This window comes from Anoplopoma fimbria, chromosome 16 (assembly GCF_027596085.1).
Source record: "Anoplopoma fimbria isolate UVic2021 breed Golden Eagle Sablefish chromosome 16, Afim_UVic_2022, whole genome shotgun sequence".
Taxonomy (NCBI): Eukaryota; Metazoa; Chordata; class Actinopteri; order Perciformes; family Anoplopomatidae; genus Anoplopoma; species Anoplopoma fimbria.
The window spans coordinates 10,375,958-10,399,522 of NC_072464.1; the positions used below are offsets into that span (position 1 = coordinate 10,375,958).

The 23,565-nt window shown below is 42.2% G+C and overlaps 1 protein-coding gene across 1 annotated transcript in view; it reads right to left on the minus strand.

Annotated features, from left to right (window-relative positions):
• The window catches only part of myo16 (myosin XVI), a 74,592-nt gene that overhangs the window by 20,134 nt on the left and 30,893 nt on the right, over positions 1 to 23,565 (minus strand). The window contains 16 exon segments of the mRNA XM_054615270.1: positions 2,761 to 2,966; positions 4,383 to 4,463; positions 5,467 to 5,663; positions 6,751 to 6,826; positions 7,909 to 8,109; positions 8,704 to 8,856; positions 11,911 to 11,983; positions 12,707 to 12,848; positions 13,181 to 13,252; positions 14,025 to 14,142; positions 15,652 to 15,769; positions 16,192 to 16,339; positions 16,911 to 17,028; positions 18,381 to 18,486; positions 20,184 to 20,311; positions 21,836 to 21,901. Coding sequence (XP_054471245.1) covers positions 2,761 to 2,966; positions 4,383 to 4,463; positions 5,467 to 5,663; positions 6,751 to 6,826; positions 7,909 to 8,109; positions 8,704 to 8,856; positions 11,911 to 11,983; positions 12,707 to 12,848; positions 13,181 to 13,252; positions 14,025 to 14,142; positions 15,652 to 15,769; positions 16,192 to 16,339; positions 16,911 to 17,028; positions 18,381 to 18,486; positions 20,184 to 20,311; positions 21,836 to 21,901 — 2,003 coding nt within the window.

Here is a 23,565-nt window from a genome sequence, read left to right on the forward strand (position 1 = left end):
TCTTGATGAAAGTCTTGACAAAACTGTGTCTCGCTCTGCACGATCTGCACATTGACTGGACAGCTTGTAAAAAGGAGGAACCGAGAGGCCTGTGTGTCAACTAACCAGCCTCATGTGTAAACTTGAGACTATTGACACCAACCCTACCATCACACTGCCTGTCTGACAATAGATCTCCTCCCTGGTGCTTGTCAATCTCTGGGTCATCTCTGATCCCTCTCCACTCCAGAGACTCTCAGCTGCCTTAGAGGAATACATCAAAGAGGTTTTGATGGTTTATGCAGCCATCCACTTCTCTAGATGGAGCAGGGTTCTCCTTTCTGTGTAAAAATGACGGTTCTCTCCGCCCATGTACGGACAACCGCCCTCTATATGACATCACTGAACTGTTACCTTTTGTTGGCTTCAGATCTTGAACAGCTCTGGGGTGCTACCATTAGTAAGGGAGACGACTGGTGGACATTATAAATTCTGATGTTTGCCGAATGATTGAGCAGTATTTCAGGCCTTGATGAAAGATGCTCTATATGTAACGAAGCTCTTCATGAGGTGTCCTATTAGCCAAATGGTTAAGACGCATAGCAAATATCTGAAATGTCATCTTTAAGGTTATTTAAAAAAGAAAATCTGCATACTCGCAATTAATATGTTTACCAAACCTGTTAAGTGTGGGTTTTATGTCATCCTCCTGTCTTTGTGGCAATGCTACACCTTTGCTTGGGTTAAAAAATCCAGACCAGTCTCAACCACTTATCTTGGAAGTGGATTTGTCAGATGTGGGTACTGGAGCTGTCCTCTCTCCCTGCACACCCACTGACAATAAGCTCTATCCACGAATGAAGAAAACAGTTAGTTAGTGTCTGGAAAAAAAGCTGGCCTTCTTGATGCTGAGTTATCTGCTGGTGATACCCATTGCTGCATTTATGAATATGACACTGACATGCACACACACAAACTGCTTAACAAACAGCTTTCACAAAACCCTCACCAGGAATATTTCATTCTGTAGAGGTATATCCATCAAAAACACAAAGGAGCTGGCAGATGCTTATAGACAGACAATACTACGATCTATATTGGATTCACGTCACCATTTGACATGGTTCTTCAGATTAAATTCCCAATTCATGTTTTCTCTTGTGAAAATCTATAATATATAAGTTTCAATTATCTATTTCACTTGGTGTATGTTGGACCAGGTGTCAGACGATAAACGCAGCACACTTCAACAACACCTCATGGGTTATCATTTTCGCACATACTCTTCATACTGTGAACAATTGCACATTTTATTGTATACTTTGCACAGCTCATCATCTTTGTTTAACCACGGTGCAGATATTTTTAGTTATTTTCACACATATATTTTTAATAATCTTTATTCTACATTTCTATTCTATTTTTTGATTCTTCTTGATTTGTTTTTTTTATTTTATCTTACTATATTTATTTTGACTGTTATGCACCCAAATACCAAGAGAAATTCCTATGTATGTAAAACAACCTCCATGGCAATAACCTTGTTTCTGATTGTGATTTTGCACAATACTCTACAGTGCCTTAGCTTTCCTTTTATTTTGCAAAATGAATTCAGGACAAGGAATGTGACCACAAACCCTTAAATTTACAGAATAAGAGTGTGAGCTATAGCCTTTTTTTTCCTTAAGTAGTAAAATGCTTCAATGCCTATTATTTATTTAAAGTAAAGACAAGCATTCTTGCTTAAGACAGTGATCTTGATTTATCATTCATATTTTAGAACTTATGGGACAGAAAACTACATTTTGTGAGTGTGCCAAGCTGTATGTGTATGTGTGGGCCGATGTGATGACGTATACAGCAGGGTAGTGGAAACTTTTAGGGGGGGTCATGTGACCAGCTTTGTCCTTTCCTATTATCTGGCAGGAATGTTCATTTTGATCCCTTCATGAACAAAAAGAGTGAGAGAGTGGCTGGGAGACAGACTAAAACAATTATATTATTCTCTTTTATTTATTAGAGTGGAATACTTTAAGAAGTTTGATTTGATAATCAAGGATTTCACAGAGCAAAATGACAGTGGAAGCGACAGATTATATTAGGTACATGCAGAAAATAAAAGGATAGTGAGATGGATTTGTGGAGCATTTTAAGTACGGAACAGGGATCTACCACTTTGCAGAAAAGCCAGGTACATGGTGAAAGAGCTATGAAAAGAGAGAAATAATGACGGACATTCAAGTGTGGGGGCACGGAGACCTTTCACACAATTGGCTGCTTAATGAGTGTGTGTCGGGCTGACATGGGAAATGTGATAGTGGCAGTCATCAGCGGCAATAGACTTCCAATAAACTCTAAAAACGCCATTCACGGTCATGTCGTCCTTGTAACAGCAAAAGTTGCTGTGACTTGTCGATGCTAATGTGTCAGTCAGCATGTGAGAACGTGATCCAGTCCAGTCTATGCCCTTGCATTTATTTGCAGATGTAGAGGAGGGATATGCTGCCAAGCTTTTCGGCTTACTTTGACCTGCTCGCCCGGTTACATATAAACTGACAGAGCTCACGGTGACCTGCTGGGAGGGTAATGTATCTGTACAACTGAGATCAGTGAGAGGAAGCAGAGCAATCAGTCATCTTTAAGACCTATTCCCTTAAAGATGAAGCTGAACGAGGAGAGGAAGCTGTGAAGTGAATGAATCAGCATACAGAGCAATACCTTCAGAGGACGAGTTACGACAGTTACCGCGCTACTAATTATGCAACGTGCTCCGACACTGACCTGCTGAGGAAGCCTGGGAAGGACAGGCGGACAGGGTATCCATAACGGATCATGCGCACCATCTCGAGAACACCGATGTACTGCAGCTGGGTGGACACGTGGAAGCTGTCAAAACTGTCTGGCTGACCACTGGTGTTGGGGCGCACACACTCCACAAAGTGAGGAGTGCAGGCCTGCAGCTTACTGATCACTTCTGACAGCGAGTTCTGAAAGATGGGAAAAAGAGAGGAGATACAGTCAAACTAGTCATTTTACAATCCTAACAGAAGTAGCAATATGTAGTGCTTTGATTAGCAACATTTATATGCTGTATGTACTAGCTAAAGGAAGGAAGGGCTCTGGGGATTTCTTTCTTTTGACGTTGTAACTTTATTTGCTAGAAACAGTGAGTGGAGTAAGATCAAGTCGTGTTTGAGATAAAGTGTACTGGTTTTGTCTGTTGAGGAAGCAGAAACACAAAGAGATCTTTCAAAGGGTGTGTGTGATTGTGAAAGAGTTTTTCTTCAAGCCCTGAATTCCCAGATGCTGCATCCAAGGTCACACAGACACACACATAAAGCCACACATTCTTGCAAATGCTCACACGTGTTTCTGCCAAACACTGACGTCAGTCTATTCTCTACATACCCTTAGGTACAATGATCTACCACACCTCACCCCTCGTGTTTGAACGTCACGACCAGCATTCACATTGCCGTCTCTACAAACACGCGCATGTACACACACAAATGCGTGCGCACGGGCACACAGTGGTAGTTGTTCATTGTTCATTCATTCATGGGGAGGGCTTCATGCTTGGCCTGGTACAGCATCATTCTTCAGCCCACTCTCTCCTTCCCTGAGGGACTCGGCAGCCACAAGCCCACAACTCTGATTGTGCAACACACTGGCTTCATTCACACCAAAGGTACCGCTTCTCTGAGCCACATTTCAGCCCCTCTGCGTCACCAGCAGACACTGAACTACTTTCCTCTGACTAAATATCATTGTAAATCAAAGTATCCCGCAGCGATTTCTTGAGATGAGGATTCAATTCACAAAAAACGTCAAGTTTCATTAACAAATCTTTGTATACACTTGAGATCTGAGCCAGATGCTTGCAGGTACTCTAGGTAGGGAACGGTTATTCAGTAAAATAAAGACAAAGGTAAAATGAACATGCTGGTTTTGACTTCAATTCAATTTGAATATTTACTTTTTCCACATACAGTTTAGGGCTGTTGTATATGTGCTGCAGTAAATGCTTGTAATGACAAACACTTCTTTAACAGTATGCCTGTCAAGATCCTTTTTTTTTTTTGGTTCATATTTCTTTACTATTTTGCAGAAGGACTGAGAGACTGAGAGACTTCAATGAACTCCAAAATCCATGCATTGGGCAAGAGGCATGGTACACTGACAGCTGGATGCTCGGCTATTTCAGGGCTAACATATTCAGACAGACAAACACATTCACACCTATGGACAATTTAGAGTCCAATTCCCTGACCTGCACGCATTTTCACTGTGGGAGGAAATTAGTGTGGGAGAAAACCCATGCAGGTCATTCAAACCCCACAAAGATCTGGGGGCCTGATCAGATCCTTTAAAAAAACGACAAATGTGTGTTGAGTGTATCTTACCCTCAGCTGGACAGCCACTGTGATGGGACCACAGCGTTCTAGCCTTTGCAGGAAGGAGCTTGAGCCTTTCTTTTTCAAGATCTGGTAATGAAGAGAAAACATACAACATACATATGCATAATTTTCCAAGAAGCTACTGAGGATTGAGGAATAATTACAACATAATTATCACATATGAACATCAAATTAGGCCGTGTGGCTTTGACTAGAGACCAGAAAATGACACTTATACATCTGCTTAAAATCTAATGGTCTTGATTCTGAGCAGGATGTTTGCAAACCACACTAAACAGCCACATTAGACCACTTCTCTGTCAATCCCAAATTATTCGCCTTCATTTGCTTTACAGTCCTACACGGCCCATTTTTGCCTTCTATTGTGTTATTAATTATCTCTATACTCTGTGTGTTACTGCAACATGGCCTAATGTTAGTGTTTAAGGGTGCTGGGACGGATCAGGGAGGTGAAAGGGGTCTTATGTAAGCCTGTTCTCTGGATGGCTAATGAGCCACAGAGACAGCAGGCAGGACCCCCAAGAGGTTACACAACCACCAAGCATTTCCAGTTACACATGTGTACCAATACAATATGCTTTCTAAACATAAAAAAAACCCAGAAGTGTTTGATTACATGACTGTGTGTGCATGTGTTTGCATGCTTGTGTATTTCCATCTGAAACAAATCCAATTCCCAGAGGTTTATATATATATAGCCCTATGTTGGGAAGTAGCTTAAATTAGATTGTTGGTTGTTATTTTTCCCAAAATGACCATCGCTGTGTGTCCATTGATCGGCACAGCAGTCAGTAGCCCTGTTTGAACAAAGACCTTGTGACTAATTGTCACTGATCGTATTTGTTCAGCTCATCAATTCCTTCATTCAATTTTCTTTTTTCAAAAGCTAGTATGAGTAATTCATCGAATGAAAACAATATATTAAATGACCAGAAAATGAACAAGGCCTTCAACATCATTGGATGCTCAAGTGTATTTTTGAGTTGACCATAGCAACAGTGCAACAACAGACTGCATGTGTGTTTCATGTAAGTCTTGCAGTCACCACTCTGTGAAAAGTGTACTGTACCTTGGTAAGGTCATAGCACCTCCGGGGCTGTTGGGGGACGATGTTGGCAGTGACAAGGGAGGCTGAGGGCATCCTGTGGAGCAACAGAGCAGCTTTAGGCCCCCTCAGCCCGGCACGGCCATGGGCTGCTGGCACCAGAGAACCAGTCTGAGTCAGCTTGGACTGGAATAGCTGCTGCAGTAACACACTCTCACTGGCTGCCGGGCACAAATCACATACAGAGACAGAGAAAGAAAGAAAAAAAAAAACGATGAAAAGAAGCAACAGCATTGGTGGAAACAAGGGGGTGGAGGGGAGTAAAGAAAGGTGGAATGAAGAAAAAGAAAAGAAAGAAAGAAGAGACAGAATGAATGAAGGAAAAACATAAAGAAAGAACGGAAGGAGGGAGGGAGGAACGGTGGGGAGGATGTAAACAAGAAAAAGAGAGAAGTATCAGATGATAAGTGTGGGGAGGAGGTTTAAAGTTAGGCTCCATGTAAACAATCAGTCAGGCAACAAGAGGGGGTGGACCAACACGTGGAGCGCTCCACAACAACAATGAGCTTATTCAGTGATCCAAACAACATGTGTGTACGTGGGCGTGTGGCTCTCATCTGAAAGGCTGAGAGAGAGAGAGAGAGAGAGAGAGAGAGAGAGAGAGAGAGAGAGAGAGAGAGAGAGAGAGAGAGAGAGAGTGAAAGAGGAAAGGATGACGGCAGGTAGGCGTACCAAGCAAAAAAACAAACAAACACGAGTCCTGGACCCATTTAAGGACTTAACTACACACAGTTCCAAGAGTAATTGTCTTTTCATTTGAAGCAATCATTGCCACCACCTGAATATAGACTTACATAGATTCCCTCTCCTCTCCTATTAGCTTAAGGCTTAAACTTTAAGCTGGGAGGTGATGAGATCCGTAACAGGAAACCACGTAGTACGTATGTCAGTGTGTGCGGCTGAATGGCAGCGACGCATCGTCTCGGTCTGACGGACAACAGCCGAGTGTGAGCGAAGGGCTAGCCTTTAGAAGATTAGCCTCATCATGGAAATTATAGCAATTAGGCTGCTGGATGCAAGGCTAGCCTGGCAGTCACACAACGACTGCCTGTGTGCTGCTAACCGCAACAGCCCACATCTGGCACTTTCTATAGACAATATACACACAGACGGTGCTGTCTGCTACATACGGGATGATACACACATGCACAAAAACAACCACACTTAAGACAAAGAGTGGTTCTGTGGGCTGTTAGTTTAGATGATGCCACAATGTGGTCGTACGTGTTTTATTTATTGGGTACTTACACTTCATCGTAAACAGGAGGTTCTGAGGAACAGAGTCCTTGTTTCTTGTGAGTGATCCTGTGAGATCATATGACATCTGGTGGAAAAACAAACCATACATGGACATTCACTTACACAGTGTATTTAATACTATATGCAATATAAAATAGTTGTGAATAGAGACCATCTTGGGAAGGGATCACACCAGCTGCAACACCAAATCGGGGCAGGGGGGCTAAAGTGAGCGGGCCATTGGCCCCTTTACCGCTTCTAGACCCCCAATTTCTGGCACCCTTGCTTGGGCCACACCCGTTTTCAAACTCAGTCTTCATTTCGCTCTCAACTACACACCTGTCAAATTTTGTGACGCCAAATCAAGCCAGGATTGTAAATTGGGGTGGCCAATGGCTCCTTAGGGCCTGTTCACAGTCATATAAAAACCTGGCAAAAATACTCACAACTGCTTCTGTGGTTGCTCCCGCTAGAGTAGGTGTATCCAAGACAACATAAAAATCTACCAGTTTATACTTACCTATATCTTTGTAAAAGCACCACACCAACTTCTATGGCTATACGATGTGGTAGCATACAAATATGTTTATTTGCGAATAACCTACATGTTGCAGTATTTGTTGACAGAAACTTTTTTTTTTTTACTGTGTTCATGGACAATCCACACATAGTCCTCTACATTACAATTTTCCCCTGCATACTGCTTGCTATGAATATATGAATAAATTATTATTAAGTATTTTCGGGTGCAGCCTATTTTTTTTAATCACAGTAAAGACCTTTTATTATTTTTCACTAGGTAATTGGTTAAAAAATAAAGTTTCCATACGTACGCACATCTGATTTCTTATCTGTTAGGAAATTGATTTGTTACATAAAGTTTGAGACACAACATTCAGTGAATATGTTATATATTTGGTTTTTTTTTGAATGGTGATAATTTTAGATTCTAGCAGTGGAGCAAAGGGTCTCAACTTGGTAATTTCTCCTGCATAGCGACTGTTGGTTCCATCATTGTTTCATTAAGTTGTGATTCAGGTTAAAGACTTATGGTGGGCTTTAAGAAGTCTACTGCAAAGATAGTGAGTCATGATAGATTTAATGTTATACTACGCAGCTCTACCACCTTTAAATACATGTATACATTTTCATGTAACACAGACAGACCTGTCCGGCGAAGTGGCTGACAGTGAATGCTGGGCCCTGGTCTTTGGGCGGTGGGTTTCCGTTGCCATCCTTGGTTGTAAGAGAGAGACCGCAAGTCGGATTGGAGTCCAGCTGGGTTGACAGCCTCTTGTACAGTGTCTGCTCTGCCGGCCGCAGGCTCTGGCTCTCCTCATCTAACACGCACAGCAATCCCTGAGGCTTCTGAACGAGGAACAAACACAAGCTCAGTCATGTTTACAAAGAACTCTTGAATATAAGAGTAATCAATTATTTTCATTATGACACTTTTATTGATCTCTATAGGGCATAGCTAACCCTCTGATATCAAATAACCTTTTGGGGGGCATTTTGGTCATTTTAAGTAGAGATTGTAGACAAACAGGAAACATGGGGTGAAAGGGTAACATTCAATAAATGTTGAACAACGGGAAGGTTGCAATTACATTGTAAACATCTTAACCACTGGGCCACCACCAGTCCTACCAGTAATAATCCAGTTTGAGTTTCATTTTTTTTTTTTTACACAAACCAGTTTATATGTATATCATATTTTTGGGGGATGTATAACTTTTAATTAAAGTTAAATTATGAAAAAAGAAATAGAAAATGAAACAGCTAATAATTAGCTGAAACTGTTTCCAACTTTAAAAATTAGAAGAAAGAAAATGTGATGAAAGTGTGAACTTGATCTGTGTGATTTAACAGCTTTAAAGCTTTGGGTGGGCTCGCAATGTTGGATGACATCATGAGACGCCAAACTGGACCGGACTGGTCTAAACAAGCAGAGTACAGTACCTGAAGAAAGAAGTCCAGAACGGCTGGCTGGTTGCCGGGGGAGCGAGGGGTCTCCATGGCGATGCCCTCCTGCAGACACTCAGACTGCTCCTGCTGGAATAGCACCTCGGAGACGTACTGCCTCAGCCGCTCGTTGGTCATGTTCACGCACAGCTGGAATGCACACAACACACACATCGACCTGTGAACACACACTTCAGTGCACATGGTATGAAATTCCTCTTCAGTGACACAACGCTGTATGTTTTTGTTTTCATGCAAATAAATGCACAGATACAATCTGGAACACAACCTGCTGTGGCACCAACGGGGGAAGTCAATGGGGCATAAATGAAATGACAACTCGTATATATAAGCACACCAGACACCAGAGCTGTTTACATGGACACCACATGTAAAGTAATGGATGTAACTATGTAAGGCCTTTATTAAATCTATTATAATATGGACAAAGAGTTCCTGCTGAGACACATGAACTCTTTCTAACCCAGCAGTCAACCAATCACAGCACAGGAGTCACTCAAATGGGAGTTTGTCTGGTGTGTGCGTGTGGAGCACTGGAGGGGAAAACTCATGTGTGACTTGTCACATTGATGTAATGAGAAGGAACACAAAATATGAAGTGGAACAACACAGGACAACAGTCTGCAGCAGCAAGCCGGTTTAAACTTCTCCTGAACCCAAATGTGTCACAAAGTGGAACACAAAAAAAAGTCTTACAGTGTTGTAGTCTAGGAATGAACTTGTTGTGAAACTGTTTTCAAGCCTATTTGTAGTCCAACGTCATGCCACCTGACACGAATACAGATGCCAGACTGATGCAGCCATGTGATGAGAACAAGAATCTTGTAGGTTAGGTTATAATGACTAGCTCATAAATAAAGTGAAAGTGAAAATAATCATGTTTTTTTAATTCTCAAATAAAGCCATGCAGCCCTTAGCTTTGGGGTTATTTACAAGATTTATCCATTCACTAAAAAAAAGGAATGTTTGGGGAAAAATAGAGCAAAAATAAATAAACGTGCTAGTTTTTCTCTTTGTGCAGTGTCATGTGATTGAATCAGAATAATCACAACATAACCCACATTTTGTCTCACGTCCTGCTGACTGAGAAGTGCTGATCTAGAGGTGTGTTGTGCTGTGGCGACCACGTTGGTGTTTTCTTCCATCAGTGTTTGTCTATTCTTTGTTTTCAAGCTAGTCTAGTACATTAAAGGCTTAGTCCCAGCAGGTGGTTGATCGAGTTAGCTCATTAGCAAAGTGCTGAGCAGGTACAACACACTCCTGACAAACACAGCTCTAATTAACAAGCCCTAATGACCCTGATCACGCTGCACACACGAGTTTGCATGTGTGTACAAACATGGCAGAGTGTGAGTGCCTGTTTGTCACTGATGTGTCACATCTACTGTAAGAGATCATCGAGTTTGTTTATCCAGACCTTGCTTCTCCTCTACTTCCTCTGGTGTGGGTGGTGGGTAATGTATGGGATTTGAAACAAGCTCAGCATCAACAATGGAGAAGATGTCTGGGAGGAAAGAGGTGGGCAATGTCGCCAGTCAGAGATAGTGTCTCTTTGTTTCTCCCGTTTGTTAGTCTCCGCCCCACTCTTCCCTTCTGGCACTTGCACTGTGACCCGAAGAGGAAAGGTCACGCAATCCCTCGCTTCCACTTAGATTAGAGAATATCCAGGGGAAGACTAAAACCACTGACATCTTAGTGCCACACACACACGGAAATCTTTGCTTACGTTTATTACGCTTATGTTAGCAAAGACAAGCACACACCAGCATTAATAAAGGCTGGGAGGAGATTTGGTGTTCCTGAGGGAGGGAACGTAAGCTCTGACTAGAAGGAATAAGCACTTAGCCTCTTGTGCACTATGAATTACAAGCTGTGTGTGTGTGTGTGTGTGTGTGTGTGTGTGTGTGTGTGTGTGTGTGTGTGTGTGTGTGTGTGTGTGTGTGTGTGTGTGTGTGTGTGTGTGTGAAATACAGACTTGTCTGCTTGGCTTAGAATGGTGTAGTCTATTAACAGTGAATGCTTGATGAGCACATGACAGATTTCCAGCCCATAACAGGTGAGCTGTAAAGAGTTGCACATGTTGTACTCTGTATACTATGCAATGTAATCAAACACACTGACATAGTGAAAACAACCAAGCATGGCAGACACGCTCATCCATCTGTGTACAATAGACACAGTAAAATACACACTGGGGGGTAGGACAACTGAAAGGAAGAAAGAAAGAAAGAAAGAAAGAAAGAAATAGAGAGAGAGAAAGCAAGACAGTTCAGATACCTATTCTTTATGAATCAAATTAGAATACTAGAGTTGTGGGGGTTTTTTTTAATTGCAGTCGCCTGTAGCTTTTGTATTATGAAATGGAGAAGGAGAAACTAAGTCAGCCAGTCCATATTTAAAAACCTCTCCACAAAGAAAGAGCTTTTTTGTTTTGCTATTTTTAGCTGTGCACTGTTGTGCACTGACCTCTAATACAAGATACATTTTTCTCATGTTTTTAGCAAGACTGCTGATTATCAAACATAACTGGCAAATGAGCTTACTATATGACCACAACACATGACAAAGAATTTATTTACTTTGAAATATTTTAGTAGTTTGGTTGTTGCTTGTAGTTTTTTTCAATGTGCCAAATGTTAACAATTATTTTTAGAAGAACTGTTGGGACCAACTTCATTGGAACAAGTTTTGATTCTGAAAAAAGAATCAATAATGATTTGTATCGTGACCCCAAAAATACACTAAATCATATATATAAAAATAAGATCCACACACACACACACACACACACACACTGGTTAGAAGCTGCCCATTACTCTGACATCTCCCACACAGAGCTGCCTTTGTGTCAGCCCTCAGTTCATTCAAGGACAGTCGAAAATCACGCCACAGTCAGCCACAGACCTCATCTCATTCATTACAATTATAGACCGAAATGTCTAGGCTGAAATAGATAACATTCCCAAATATTTTCACAATTTGATTAAGATCTGTTTGAAACTACATAACCACACACTATTCAGAGAGATTGCTATGGCTCAGGGCGGCCTTCTAAGCCAGTGATGTTAATCCGGGGAATGCAATGAATGCCTTTGGCTTGATTAGGAGAAGAAATCTGTCGGCTTGAAGGGGAAGAGAGGAAACAACATTGAATGGTCTCTTTTGGGTTGACTGAAAACCCACCTGCTCAAATCCATTCCTCTGAACTTCTTCAAACCCGAAGATGTCCAAGATCCCAATCTCCAATGCAGGATCACTGGAAGAAATGAACATAAAGATAACAAATTATGCACAACCACTTTAACTTCGGGTTCAACTTGAGGACTTGTTCGATTGCTTGCGTCACTCTGACAAGAATTATCATGTTTGTGTGTGTGCAACAACCCATCTGAAGAGGGTGTGCCAGTAGTAAGAAGTGTGGTTGACAAATTTATTATGTTGTGTGGTTGGTGTGTAAACAAGGCAAAGCACAAACCCATTCCAGAAGACGGAACACCAGTTATCTGACAGAGTGTGATAAGACCTCACAACATCAACAACACCAAGGATCCATTGGCCTCCATATAAGAATGTGTGTGTGTGTGTGTGTGTGTGTGTGTGTGTGTGTTTAAGTTGTTGTGTGCGAGACCTTCACATAAACCTTGGGAGTGTCCTCTGTCTTGTTGTTCAGTATTTTTTTCATTTCAGTGTACATGCATATCCGTGCATGTCATGCAATGTTAATTATTACAAACCTTCACTCTAAACTAATTGTCTGTCACAATATCAGTGTTGTCACTGCAGAGGCCCTGAGTGAGAGACGGCTCTCTAGTGATGACAGATATATTATGCTGGTGCAGTTTGTTATCAACTGCCTGGGATTCTAGAGAAATTATTTTAGCAGTAAACATTGGAGAAAAAAAAGGCAACCTGTGAGCATAAACACAGACACTTACTCACACATACACACACACACAGACAGACAGACACACAGCTGTACCCGATGCTGTCGTCTTGTCCCTGTAGGTATTCGTTGGTACTGTTGACCAGATAGCTGAAGAGGCGTCCATAGATGGCCTTCGCAAGCTGGTCTCTGTACTGCTCTGACATCTCCACTGTGTGGCGCCTAGTGATCACGTCACCTGACACAAAAGGGACATGGCAACACAATTTAATGATTAACATTTTGGTACATTTGCGGATTTAATGTCCCAATGCTTAAAAAAAGTGATTGTTTTCTGATCAGTGTGTTTTGAACATAGTCTTCCTGCGACTGAAGACACGCTGCTTGTTGTTGAAAGTTACTGCACCTTATTCAAAAGTTTTATTTAGAACTTAAACAGTGTTGAGGTCTGTCTTCTACATGTCTTTGCCGTAAAGATTACTGCAATGATAAACATACTGACAGATTAAATCTGTTTATGCGTGTGGAATAGAGAGGGCCAAGTGAGGGCAAAGGCTAGTTAGTGGATACCTTTGAAGTACTGGACGTCAGAGGTGAGGGCGGTGCTTAGGTCATTGGAGCCCACCTGCAACAATACAGCAACTGTGCAGAGGAAGATCGGAAGAGGAAGAAAGAGAAAGAAGCCGTTGGATTAACTGACAGCGACATGATGAAATTTAAATAACAGCATTAGTCATTAAAAATTAGGATGCCAGAGAGGTAGCTCTGATAACATCCCAGAAATACATGTTCTCTTCCCTACTCTGACGACAACATCACGCTGCCAGGACAACAAGCTGAGCCCCGCTCTAGATCATTCCGACCTAATCGATCAGTAGAGCTGGCAGCAGTTATTCATCAGTGGATTTCTGAGCAGAACCCATAAACAAACAGCAAAAACAGGTGACAGCAACCCGGAATCCCTTTGCTGACATCACTAGCCATGACATCACATCTCCCTGACAACCACTGACTCTTTCCCGTTCAGGCGCTGATGTCATTTGTTTACCATCTCACTAAGGTCAGGGGTCACAGGAGCAAATGTAGCGGTTGCATAATGAGGAAGTTAGAGAGAGAGGGAGAAAAAAAAAAAGAGACACCAATAGCGGGGTTTAAGAGGGATGTTTAAGAGGGATCTCTCCTCACCGTGGTTACGTTTTGGCAGAAAACCCGGCTTACCAAACAGGTGACTGTCTGGGCTTTAGCTAGTGTGCTGGCAAGCTGCCAAGCAGAACACCAAGAGACAGAGAAAGGGAGGAGCGATGACGACGAGGTAAACACGATGAGTGGGTGTGATGCACCCCTCCTTTCTGCCCCGCCCCACCTCCACACAGGGTGGAAATGTGACCCCAGTCATGTGACGGAGGGCACTGACCTCTCTCCAGCAGCTGCAGGTCAGAAGGGAAGGCTGTGTCGGCATCCGTCGATGCAGTAAAATGTAGGTCCCCAATATGGAGCACAGCAGAAAGCAGCATAAACACTGAGTCAGCCTCCTAGCAGAGAGAGAGAAAAGGGAGGGGAGTTAGACAGGAAACAAATATGGAATACTTAGTTGAGTAAAAGCAATCAAAAACGTGAATTTCCCTTTTCCCCTTGGTTAATACCAACATGCAGTATATGAAATGCTGAGGCCTTTTTTCATGATCTTAAATCCAACCTCTGGACTGGCGATATTCCATATTTTTCTTCAAGTTCACAAATGCAATGAAAAATAAGTAAATACACAGACAGAAAATCCAATGCGTTTCAACACATTCACACACTTCTTTCGCTCTGTCCCACTCTCCCTTCCTCTCTGCCCTTGAGTAGAGGACGCTTAATGGAATACCCCATTACCCACTGCTCTGAATCTCTGAGAGGGGGGATGCTCGAGTTTGAGGGTGTGTGCGTGTGTGTGTGCACTCTCTCAAGGCAGGATATTGGAGCTGATATCTGGGAGATAAACACAAGCATTAGTCTCTGTCTGACACTCTATACACAGACAGACTCCCCCTGCTTAGAAAGGGAGAAGAAAAGGGAGGCGAGGGCGCAAGGACAAAAAAAAAAAAAGGAGCGATAGGGAGCGTTAATGACGATTGACCTTTGGGTCTGGACTGGGAGTCTTCCCCTGATTGAACTTAGACAGAGCCCAATGGGTGGTCTATCACTTCCACTCTTACTCCCCCGCTCTTTCTTCTGTCCCTTGGACTCTCTCTCTTATCCAGTGGACACCAATGCCCTCTGATATAAGACGATATCTATTGCTCTATCCCTCCCGTCCCTTAAGCCTTGCCTGCGTGTATTGACTGCTGCTGGATTAAAAGGTGAGATGGTGGTCACTCACTACTGACAGATGCTGACTGGGAATCTAAGAATAGCAACTGATAATGGGACTGGGAACACAGCTGCTGTTGCACAGGACGGTCTGTACCACACACATTGCATTCACTCAGCAGGCATTAATCAATGTCTTCATATGATCTTTGGATAGATAATAGAAAATGAGTCCAATCCCTAAGAGATCCAAACATCTGGTCCGAATATGTCATTGGAAACCGATAACGCCCGTCTCATTTCAATACGTCTTGTACCTGAAGTGGGAGGACACCATGTTGTGTCCTTTGCATCACTCAGTCTCCCGCAATCCATTATGCAGTGGTCAATTGGTTAATGGAGCATGGGCAATCCTCTTCGACTTGAAATGACGTTTGACCATGTCATTATTTACCAGGTATTACTGGGATAACATTCTAGTCATATATTTTGAAATATTTGACTTCACAAATTGAACAAAATCCCATAGAATGGGCTATTAGTTTAGCTGTCTGAGAGGTTAGAGGAGGATCCAGCCCTTGGACGCAAATAACAATCAGTTTGTCAGGAAAAACCTGTGGTGAAATCTCATCAATGACCTCACACATGGCTATTTCAGAGTCTGTAACACTTTGAATGATACCCGCTGTCGCTAACCTTTTGAATAAACAGTGATAATAACAGAAGCCGTATGCAGTGCCAATGGATACCTGCTTGTTAAAGCCCAGGGCTCGCAGGGCTTGTTTGACTGCTGCCAGGCATTCCCTGCTCTGGGCCGAGGCTGTAGCAACTGGAGGGTTCTCCCCTGGATGTCCTCCACTAAGATACCTGGAGTAAAGACAGAAACATTGCACAATGTGGACCAATATTTCAGACAACCACAAAACCAAAATAATCATAAAGGACACAGTGTGTCCACTGGTCAGTGTACAGGTGCATTGGTTTCAAACATGTGTGCATATCTGTGGATGACAGAGACCTAGATCCAAAAGATTTACGAGGTGGTTTTGTGCAGTGTTACATACAGTTCCAGTCTATTTAGGAGGGAGGAGAAATAGCAAACAGGGATTTAAATCTGCAGGGTCACACAGACCCAGCAAAAACACATGGTGACACAATGTGATGCAAGAGGGGCAAGCGGATCAAATCAGAGAAAATCAGGTCAGTGGTTATCACACTGGTGATGTAGTGTGTATAAATATATATCTATAGTGGATATAATATACATACGGCAGCTGACAGACACTGACCTATGAGACAGGACATTGTTGAGGTAAAGTTCGCTTTTCTCCTCAGGCGACAGGCCTTCAGCCATCAAATAGAAGATGTTGAAGCTGTGTTGGTGAGGAGGCAGGTGGACCAGGCGAGACTTCTCCAGCATGTGGGTGTGCACACGGGCTTAAACATCAGATTTGTGTAATACTTCAATAACACGCGTGTAAATTACATTTCATCAGATGATAGTAGTAGTAGTACTGAACATTCAATGGGTGCTCACTGATCAATTTAACTGGGGTGAAATAAGGTAAACAGGACTTGGAGCACAAATTGTAGACTCATGGGCTTTTACTGCCCCCTGCTGGTGTTTGGTATTGAGCACCTGATCCCATAGCAAGTCATCACAGAGTAGATCTGTGCCTAAGATATACTGTAAATCCTGTATGTTTTATTGTCAAAGATTCTGTACTATCATCATAAGGAAGTCTAGACTTTGAAAACAATAGCTAAATGCTCATTTATTTTGACAATAAATATCAGATTTAATTCAACAATAAAGACTAAAAATGTGTGATAAAACATTTAAGGAAACATGTTATGTCAAGTATAGCTAAATCAAAACAGAATAAAGACATTTTGGAGAATGAAGTACAATGTTTTGACACAATCAGTATTTCATCCTATTCCTGTCTCTTATGGAAAATACAGACAATACCATCAATCAGTTTCCATTGAGATAAATGTAGGTTACCTCTGAGCAGTGTCCTCCTCTTGTCACAGTATTGGATGGTCAACAACTTGATAAAGCGGCTTGAGTTGTTGTTCCTCAGAGTCTTTGCATGACCGAAGGCCTCCAGAATGCAGTTAACCTGTATATTTTGTTAGACCAGAGGAAAGGTGAGTCCCAAACAGTGATTTGGAATATCCTCACTGCAGAACATGTATGCCCTTTTTTTCTTTTCCAAAATAATGACATTCCACTTACACAAAGTATCTCTCTGGTATCTCTACACCTGAATCAAAACTTCCACTTTCCACCACTAGATGTCAATATGCACCCGTTATATGGGAACTCAGTGTTTAATGTGTCCTAGGATGATCAGAGAGAGCTGACCCAGATATCGACTGCATAACGATGACTTCATCAGAAATACGTTGCTTGCAGTCCCTGGCTACACACTGCTTTGTTACCCGACTGATAGACTGTGCAGAGCAGTGAATCCTGTGTTAAACACCACGAACATGTCACAATCTGAACCACATCTACACGATGGGGAATACACGACGAGGCAGTAGTGATTTTTTTCTTATTCATATACAAGACCAGGGAGGATATTAAACTCTGACCTTAAATGCCTTGTCATTTTTTTTTATAATAATAATAAGAATGTGTCAGTATATGTTTCTATATGATTGTAGCCTCTTTTGATTTACAGGGAAATGTGCCATGTAGCAGATACAGTTTTGGCATCCTATTGTACTCTCCTATCATTTTTTTAAATCAATACTCCTTCATTAGGCTGTAAAGTTGAAGACAAATGGACTGCACCCTAAGAATAACGGCCAAATGATTTTCTCTGCTGCAAATGGTTCTGTTCTTAAGGAACAGCATCGTAGGAGATAAAGTCATCTTAATGGAAATCTCGATGATTCAATCGAACACAGGTTCTGAATGCTCCAGTGCCATCTTTGACAAATGAAAAGCTATTGAGCAGAGAAGATGAGACTACCAGTAAAGCCCCTCACTGTGTCCGATCCATACGTCTATTCTCTCCCCCAGCACGGCAACAAGAAGAACAGCAGGATACATTTACACCGCTATAACCACTGCCTCACTACCATGCCATGTGAATTTTGTTCAGAGATGACATTTGAGAAGGAACAGCAAGCAAAGTAAAGACATCCTCACAAGGTGAAAGGATGTACGATTCAGTCAGTGCCTAGCTTTGAAGAGCACACAAGTATCATGAGTTTCTCGATGAGGATTGCTTTTGCATAGCACTGAATTTGAAATGAAAAAGATGTCTAACATTACATTATTTTTCTAGCCTTTTTTTAAAAATCCAAAGTAAAGACTCCAGAGCACAAAAGCAACAAAAGGATTCAAGACTCATGCCCAGGACAGCGCGGTTTCATCATATATTCCTTAGCCATGTTAGCCTCCAGGACAACCGGAGTGACTGTTTGAAGTGTAAAAAAGAAAAATCAGGACCAGACTTACATGTTTCATTCTGGGCTCCAACGCAAAGCCTTTGGGGCTGGAGCGGGCTGTCAGGTGTCTCACGATGTGCTTACAGGCCTCTGTTTTCCCAGAACCACTTTCACCACTAGAGAGACAGAAAGAAAATGCTGTTATAATGTCCTTAGGTGATGCTATCATTGTTTAACTTTTTGTCTTCGTCTCTTATGTGTCATGTCTTAAAGGATAGGTTCATCAATTTCAAGTATACTTTAAAACAATATTAGATATGAACGTTGACAGGTTTTGCTTGCTGTGATCATTCCTTGTGTTACACTGGACATTAAGAGATAACTTCCTTTTGTGCTTCCAACATAACTGAATGGGTACAAAATCATCATGTAACATTTTCCACCAACTATTTTATATTTCTTAGTATTTTTTACCTTGTATTGCAACATCTTCATAACAATGTCCAGCACAACTCATGAAATTAAAAGGCTGCTAATAAGGGAAGCTCAACGTCAAGAGTAAAAAACAAACATATCAGTACAAAAATCAAGCATCTCTGTGTGTGTTACACTTCTCTGGATGCGTCTCTGAAGAATAGGCGTAATGCATTAGTCATCAGGGTGTTTTCCCACATCTGTCACGTCGGTTACATGTCTCCACCTACGTGACATCACTCCTTCAGGGACACCCAACCATCAAAATGACAATCTCATCCTCCTCTTTGACTCAACTAACATTGCTCAATTGATCCCCACTTTCCACACGCTGTTACAGCCACAACTTATCTGGCAGAGGGCGCCTGTTTTCAATTAATGAATTAATGGCGTTGATTGGATATTAAATCTGACATAAGGTTCCTCTACAGTGCATGCTCAGGCACTCACCGACATGCAGAGAGTTGAGACAGGCATAGTAGCACCGAGCAGATGGCTTCAGAAGGTCAGAAGCGCAGACTAATGACCGCAGTGTGCTGCGCCGCGCTGTTTGTCTGTGTGTATGTATGTGTGTTACTAGATTTCCTACTTACAGCCCTGCTGAGTGCAAAGTCCACAGGCCTTTCCACTGTCTTTTCATGTACCACTTTTTATTAGATTCCAAGGGCATTTTGTTAGAGCACTGGCCTCGGGGATAATGGCCTCTGATTGCCTGTCAATATGTAGGTGTGTGTGTGTGTGTGTGTGTGTGTGTGTGTGTGTGTGTGTGTGTGTGTGTGTGTGTGTGTGTGTGTGTGTGTGTTCTTTTGTGCGTGTGTTAGGAAATACAGGGAAAACAAGAACAGGAAACAGGAAAGCATGAATGAAAGAGAAACAAGAGATGGAGGAAAAAAGTTTATCAGTGAAAGAATGAAGGAAAAAGGTGTGTGTACATGATAATGCATTGTACGATGTCCTAGCATGTGTGTTTTGTGTGTGTGTGTGAGTGAGATGGATAGCCTGTGGCCAGGGCACATTAACTCTCTGCCAGATTGGTTACAACTCAGCGGGAATGTCACTGGAGAGCCGGAGCGGGTTTTAATTTCAATCAGGGAGCTGCCTCCGTCCAACCGAGGACAAAGAGCAGGACGCTACAACGCTCCCGGCAATCCTCCATCCCCGCGTGAACATTAAAATGGTCCACAGCTCCGCTCAGCCTGAGAGCTATCAAACCCTCAGGGAGTGTTTAACAGGTGTTTGGCAGTGAGGGGTGTGGACCAACCAGGTGGCCAGCTCAACGTCACAAAAATTTTGCACAATTATTCCGCTCTGTTGGGATTTTTGTCTCATAATCCCGAGGCAGAGAGCTCAGCGTTTGTGAGAGTGTGTGTGTTTGTGTGTTGAGGGAGGCACTAAGTACCTCAAAATGAAACACTGCGGGCGTCTCTCCTGCAGCATCATGTGGTAAGCTCTCTCTGCTGAGGAGAAGATGTGAGGTGGAAGAGAAGAGCACAGACGACCCGTGGAGCTCAGGTACAACTGACTCACCTGTGAGAGAAGGACAGGTAGAGTCAGCTAACACAATGGATTGTAACCTTATGCAATAGGGATACACACATGGGGGATAGAATGTTTGCTAAACAAGAGTCACCCTTCCTCCATTGTTTTAGGGCTGTATGTCGGGGCATAATAATAATAACACGCAAATGTTCTATATCTGATCAGCTGTCTGTTTTTTGCACACATGACATACTATTTCAGTTTAGTGGAACACTCTGTAACCGTTGTCTTAAAAAGTTACACTTTTACCCACATTTTAAAATATCCATTAGAGCTTTGAACAATTAGACTCAACTTTAGCCTGAAAATGTTGACAAGCTTTTAGTCCACTGATGTGTTTGGAGAATGTTAGTCAGATTTATGCTCTTCAAACTGGTTCTTATCTGGATATTATTGTTTCTCAGCGTAGTTTTCGAAAAATATGTACGTATATGCTTTTAAAAAACTTAATTCATAGTGATAAAGTGATTCTACAACCTGATATTTGCATTGAAACCTATAACAGAAACTAAAGTTGAAATGTTCCACAATGTACGCCTAAGAAAGACAGAGAGGTTACCCTCCATTGGCTGTCATTCTGAACTGTGATATTACTTTACTGTCACACCCTCTCTCTCTGTAACAAGTCCAGAAGATGTGTGCCAGTACTGCATTGGTGTCCGTTGAACAGAAAAAGGAGGATGGGCCGTGGACCACCAGACCAGAGGGGGTGACAGACGGCCAGCAGATCACACATGTTGTGACATATGTCCTTCTCACACCGGCTCCTCCCTGCTCGTCCACACATCCCACAGTCATGTGTGGACGCCTGGAGTGAATCCAGACACAGGCATGGATGGAACAGCCAGAGGGGGCTTGGTTTCATTCTGTCATTGCAGGAGAAAATGTCTCCCCCTCTATCCAACCCCCTCCTGGGTCCACATGGGCAAGCACTAAGCTGGCATTAATTCAGCTATTTCAAAATGAGTTATCCACTGCTATTCATAAGGTGACACACACGGCTGTTGATTGATATCACAACATTAAACAAATAATAATGAGGTTTGAAAACCATCAAAGACTGTCGGTCATTCACTGGCGGTCTCCTTTAGCTGAGGCAAATGTTCAAAATGCTGCTTTTCACCCCTAGAGATAGGGTTTTTTAAATTAATTCTTTAAAGCGGTGAGGTGGCATAATAAAGTCTGTCTTTGTGTGTGTGTGTTTGATGAAGCTAAAACGGATACTTCTCTTCCCTTGCTGATGCAGAGTCAGCCTTGTGCTGTGTATCATTGACAGGAAGACTGCATTATTTATCGACCACAAGGTCCATTTCATCTCTTCATGTCCTGCTTATTATACAGCAAACATGCCCTCCTTTATATCATGCTTTTGCATGTAAAATGCATCAAATGTAAAGACACGTTTCAAGCTTGGATCATGGTACATAGACCTGCAAATGAAATATTTAGATAGAAAGCTCGGCATATAATATAAGCCTTTGTGAAATAGAGGTTATTTAAATACCTGCTTACCAAAGTGGAGTAGATGGGCAGCTCTTTGTTTGGATTGACCAGCAGGAGGATGTGTCCAATGTAAGTCTACAAAAGAGAAGAAATAACACACCCGAATGCTCTTTTACTCGTGAATATAATTATGTAAGACAGGTGTGAGGTTGACCGTTTTGACATGCAAACAGGATGAAGCTGGTTTATAATAACTGACAGATGGGCTGAAGAACACTGAACTGAAAATAAAAGTGCCGTCACAGGCTTCTTTTTACATCAGAATTCATGGCAGTGACAATCTCTATTAGCATAAGAGTATGGTAATCAAAGGGCAGAGAAAGGTCAAGCAGGGACCTCCGACGATAGCCTCAGTAATAACCTTTGTCCAAAGCCCCCCCAAAAAAACCCTGATTCTGCTCTACCAACCCGCACACACATATTCCCTGAGGCCTTTTAGATAAAATTAACCAACTCTTGATTCCTGACCCTTTGCACTAAACTGCTATCCTTATGTTTCTCCCAAAGAGCCCCGGAGGCTGTTTGAAAGCTAGCGCTCTTTCCCCTGAGAGAGGGCAGACATTGCTAACATTCTGTAACATAGTGCTCTCTCCTTAGGCTCAAGGTTAATGACTCAAACTTATTCCCACTGCTTGCAGACACAGAGCAAGATTCACACTAAAAGTTTAGCTTTTTTTTTTTACTGAGTAAAACTTAAACAATAACTGGTGAAGACTGAATTTATTGACAGAAATGTCACAAGATTTAAACAACAGTGTCTTCAGTCATATCCTTCCCCAGTTCCTTGCTGCTCTCCTCAGGGGTTTAGCGGTGCACTGGTCCTTCTATATTGGCAGAAGGCAGCAGACCACTCATCAAAGCCCCATCTCTGACCACCCTGCTGGGAACATATGGAGCATTCACCGCCTTTGTCCTCCCCCTCTCTCTGTCCTTCATCAAATCTCTGCTTTGTTCACCTCTTTCTTCAAATGCCCCTCTATCATGTGAATAAAGGCATAGCTTAAGAATAAAAAGAAGAAGGTGAAGGAGGGCAGAAACGCAAAGAAATGAATTTATTTGGCAACATGAAAAGTGTCAATGTTCACTTTTAGAGAAAATGGATTTCTTTACATATACCAGGCTATATTTAGGAATATCTTTGCTATAAAACAGAATGGAGCATAACTCATGACTGTAGCATGTGCACCTCCTGGTAGATTAGTTATACACAATCAGATCAGGCATCCTCCTACCTCCCCATGATAGCTGCACATTGTCCTTTCTTCTCACCTTTTCTTCTTCCAAATTGGACAGCATCTCGAATCCAGTCCTCATTATTCTGGATTCTTATAATTTTCTCTTTTCTTCTTCCTGCATTTCTATTGTCATCCCCTTATCTGTTGTCCCCTGCTGTGGCTAACCCTACTGTCTGTTGCCCATCTGGGTTTCTATAATAACAGACTATTACTGCTTCTTCACAGAGGAGAGAGTGAGCTAGATAGCTCCACATTGATCTGGTTCCAGTCTTTATAGAGCTCGGTCCCCATGGAGAAGTTTGGGCCAGACTATAGTTTTAAAGGAAGGGAGAAAATGACAGGACCATAAAATGGACCAATTGTTGGAGATGAAAGCACTTTACTCCCGAATATAGTTATGGATTTATCTTCCAATCGATCTGAATGGTATTGATTTTGCTATCGTCACCAGTGTGAGTATGTGTGTGTGTTTTTAGCTAACACTCTTGCAAGTCAGCAGGCCAA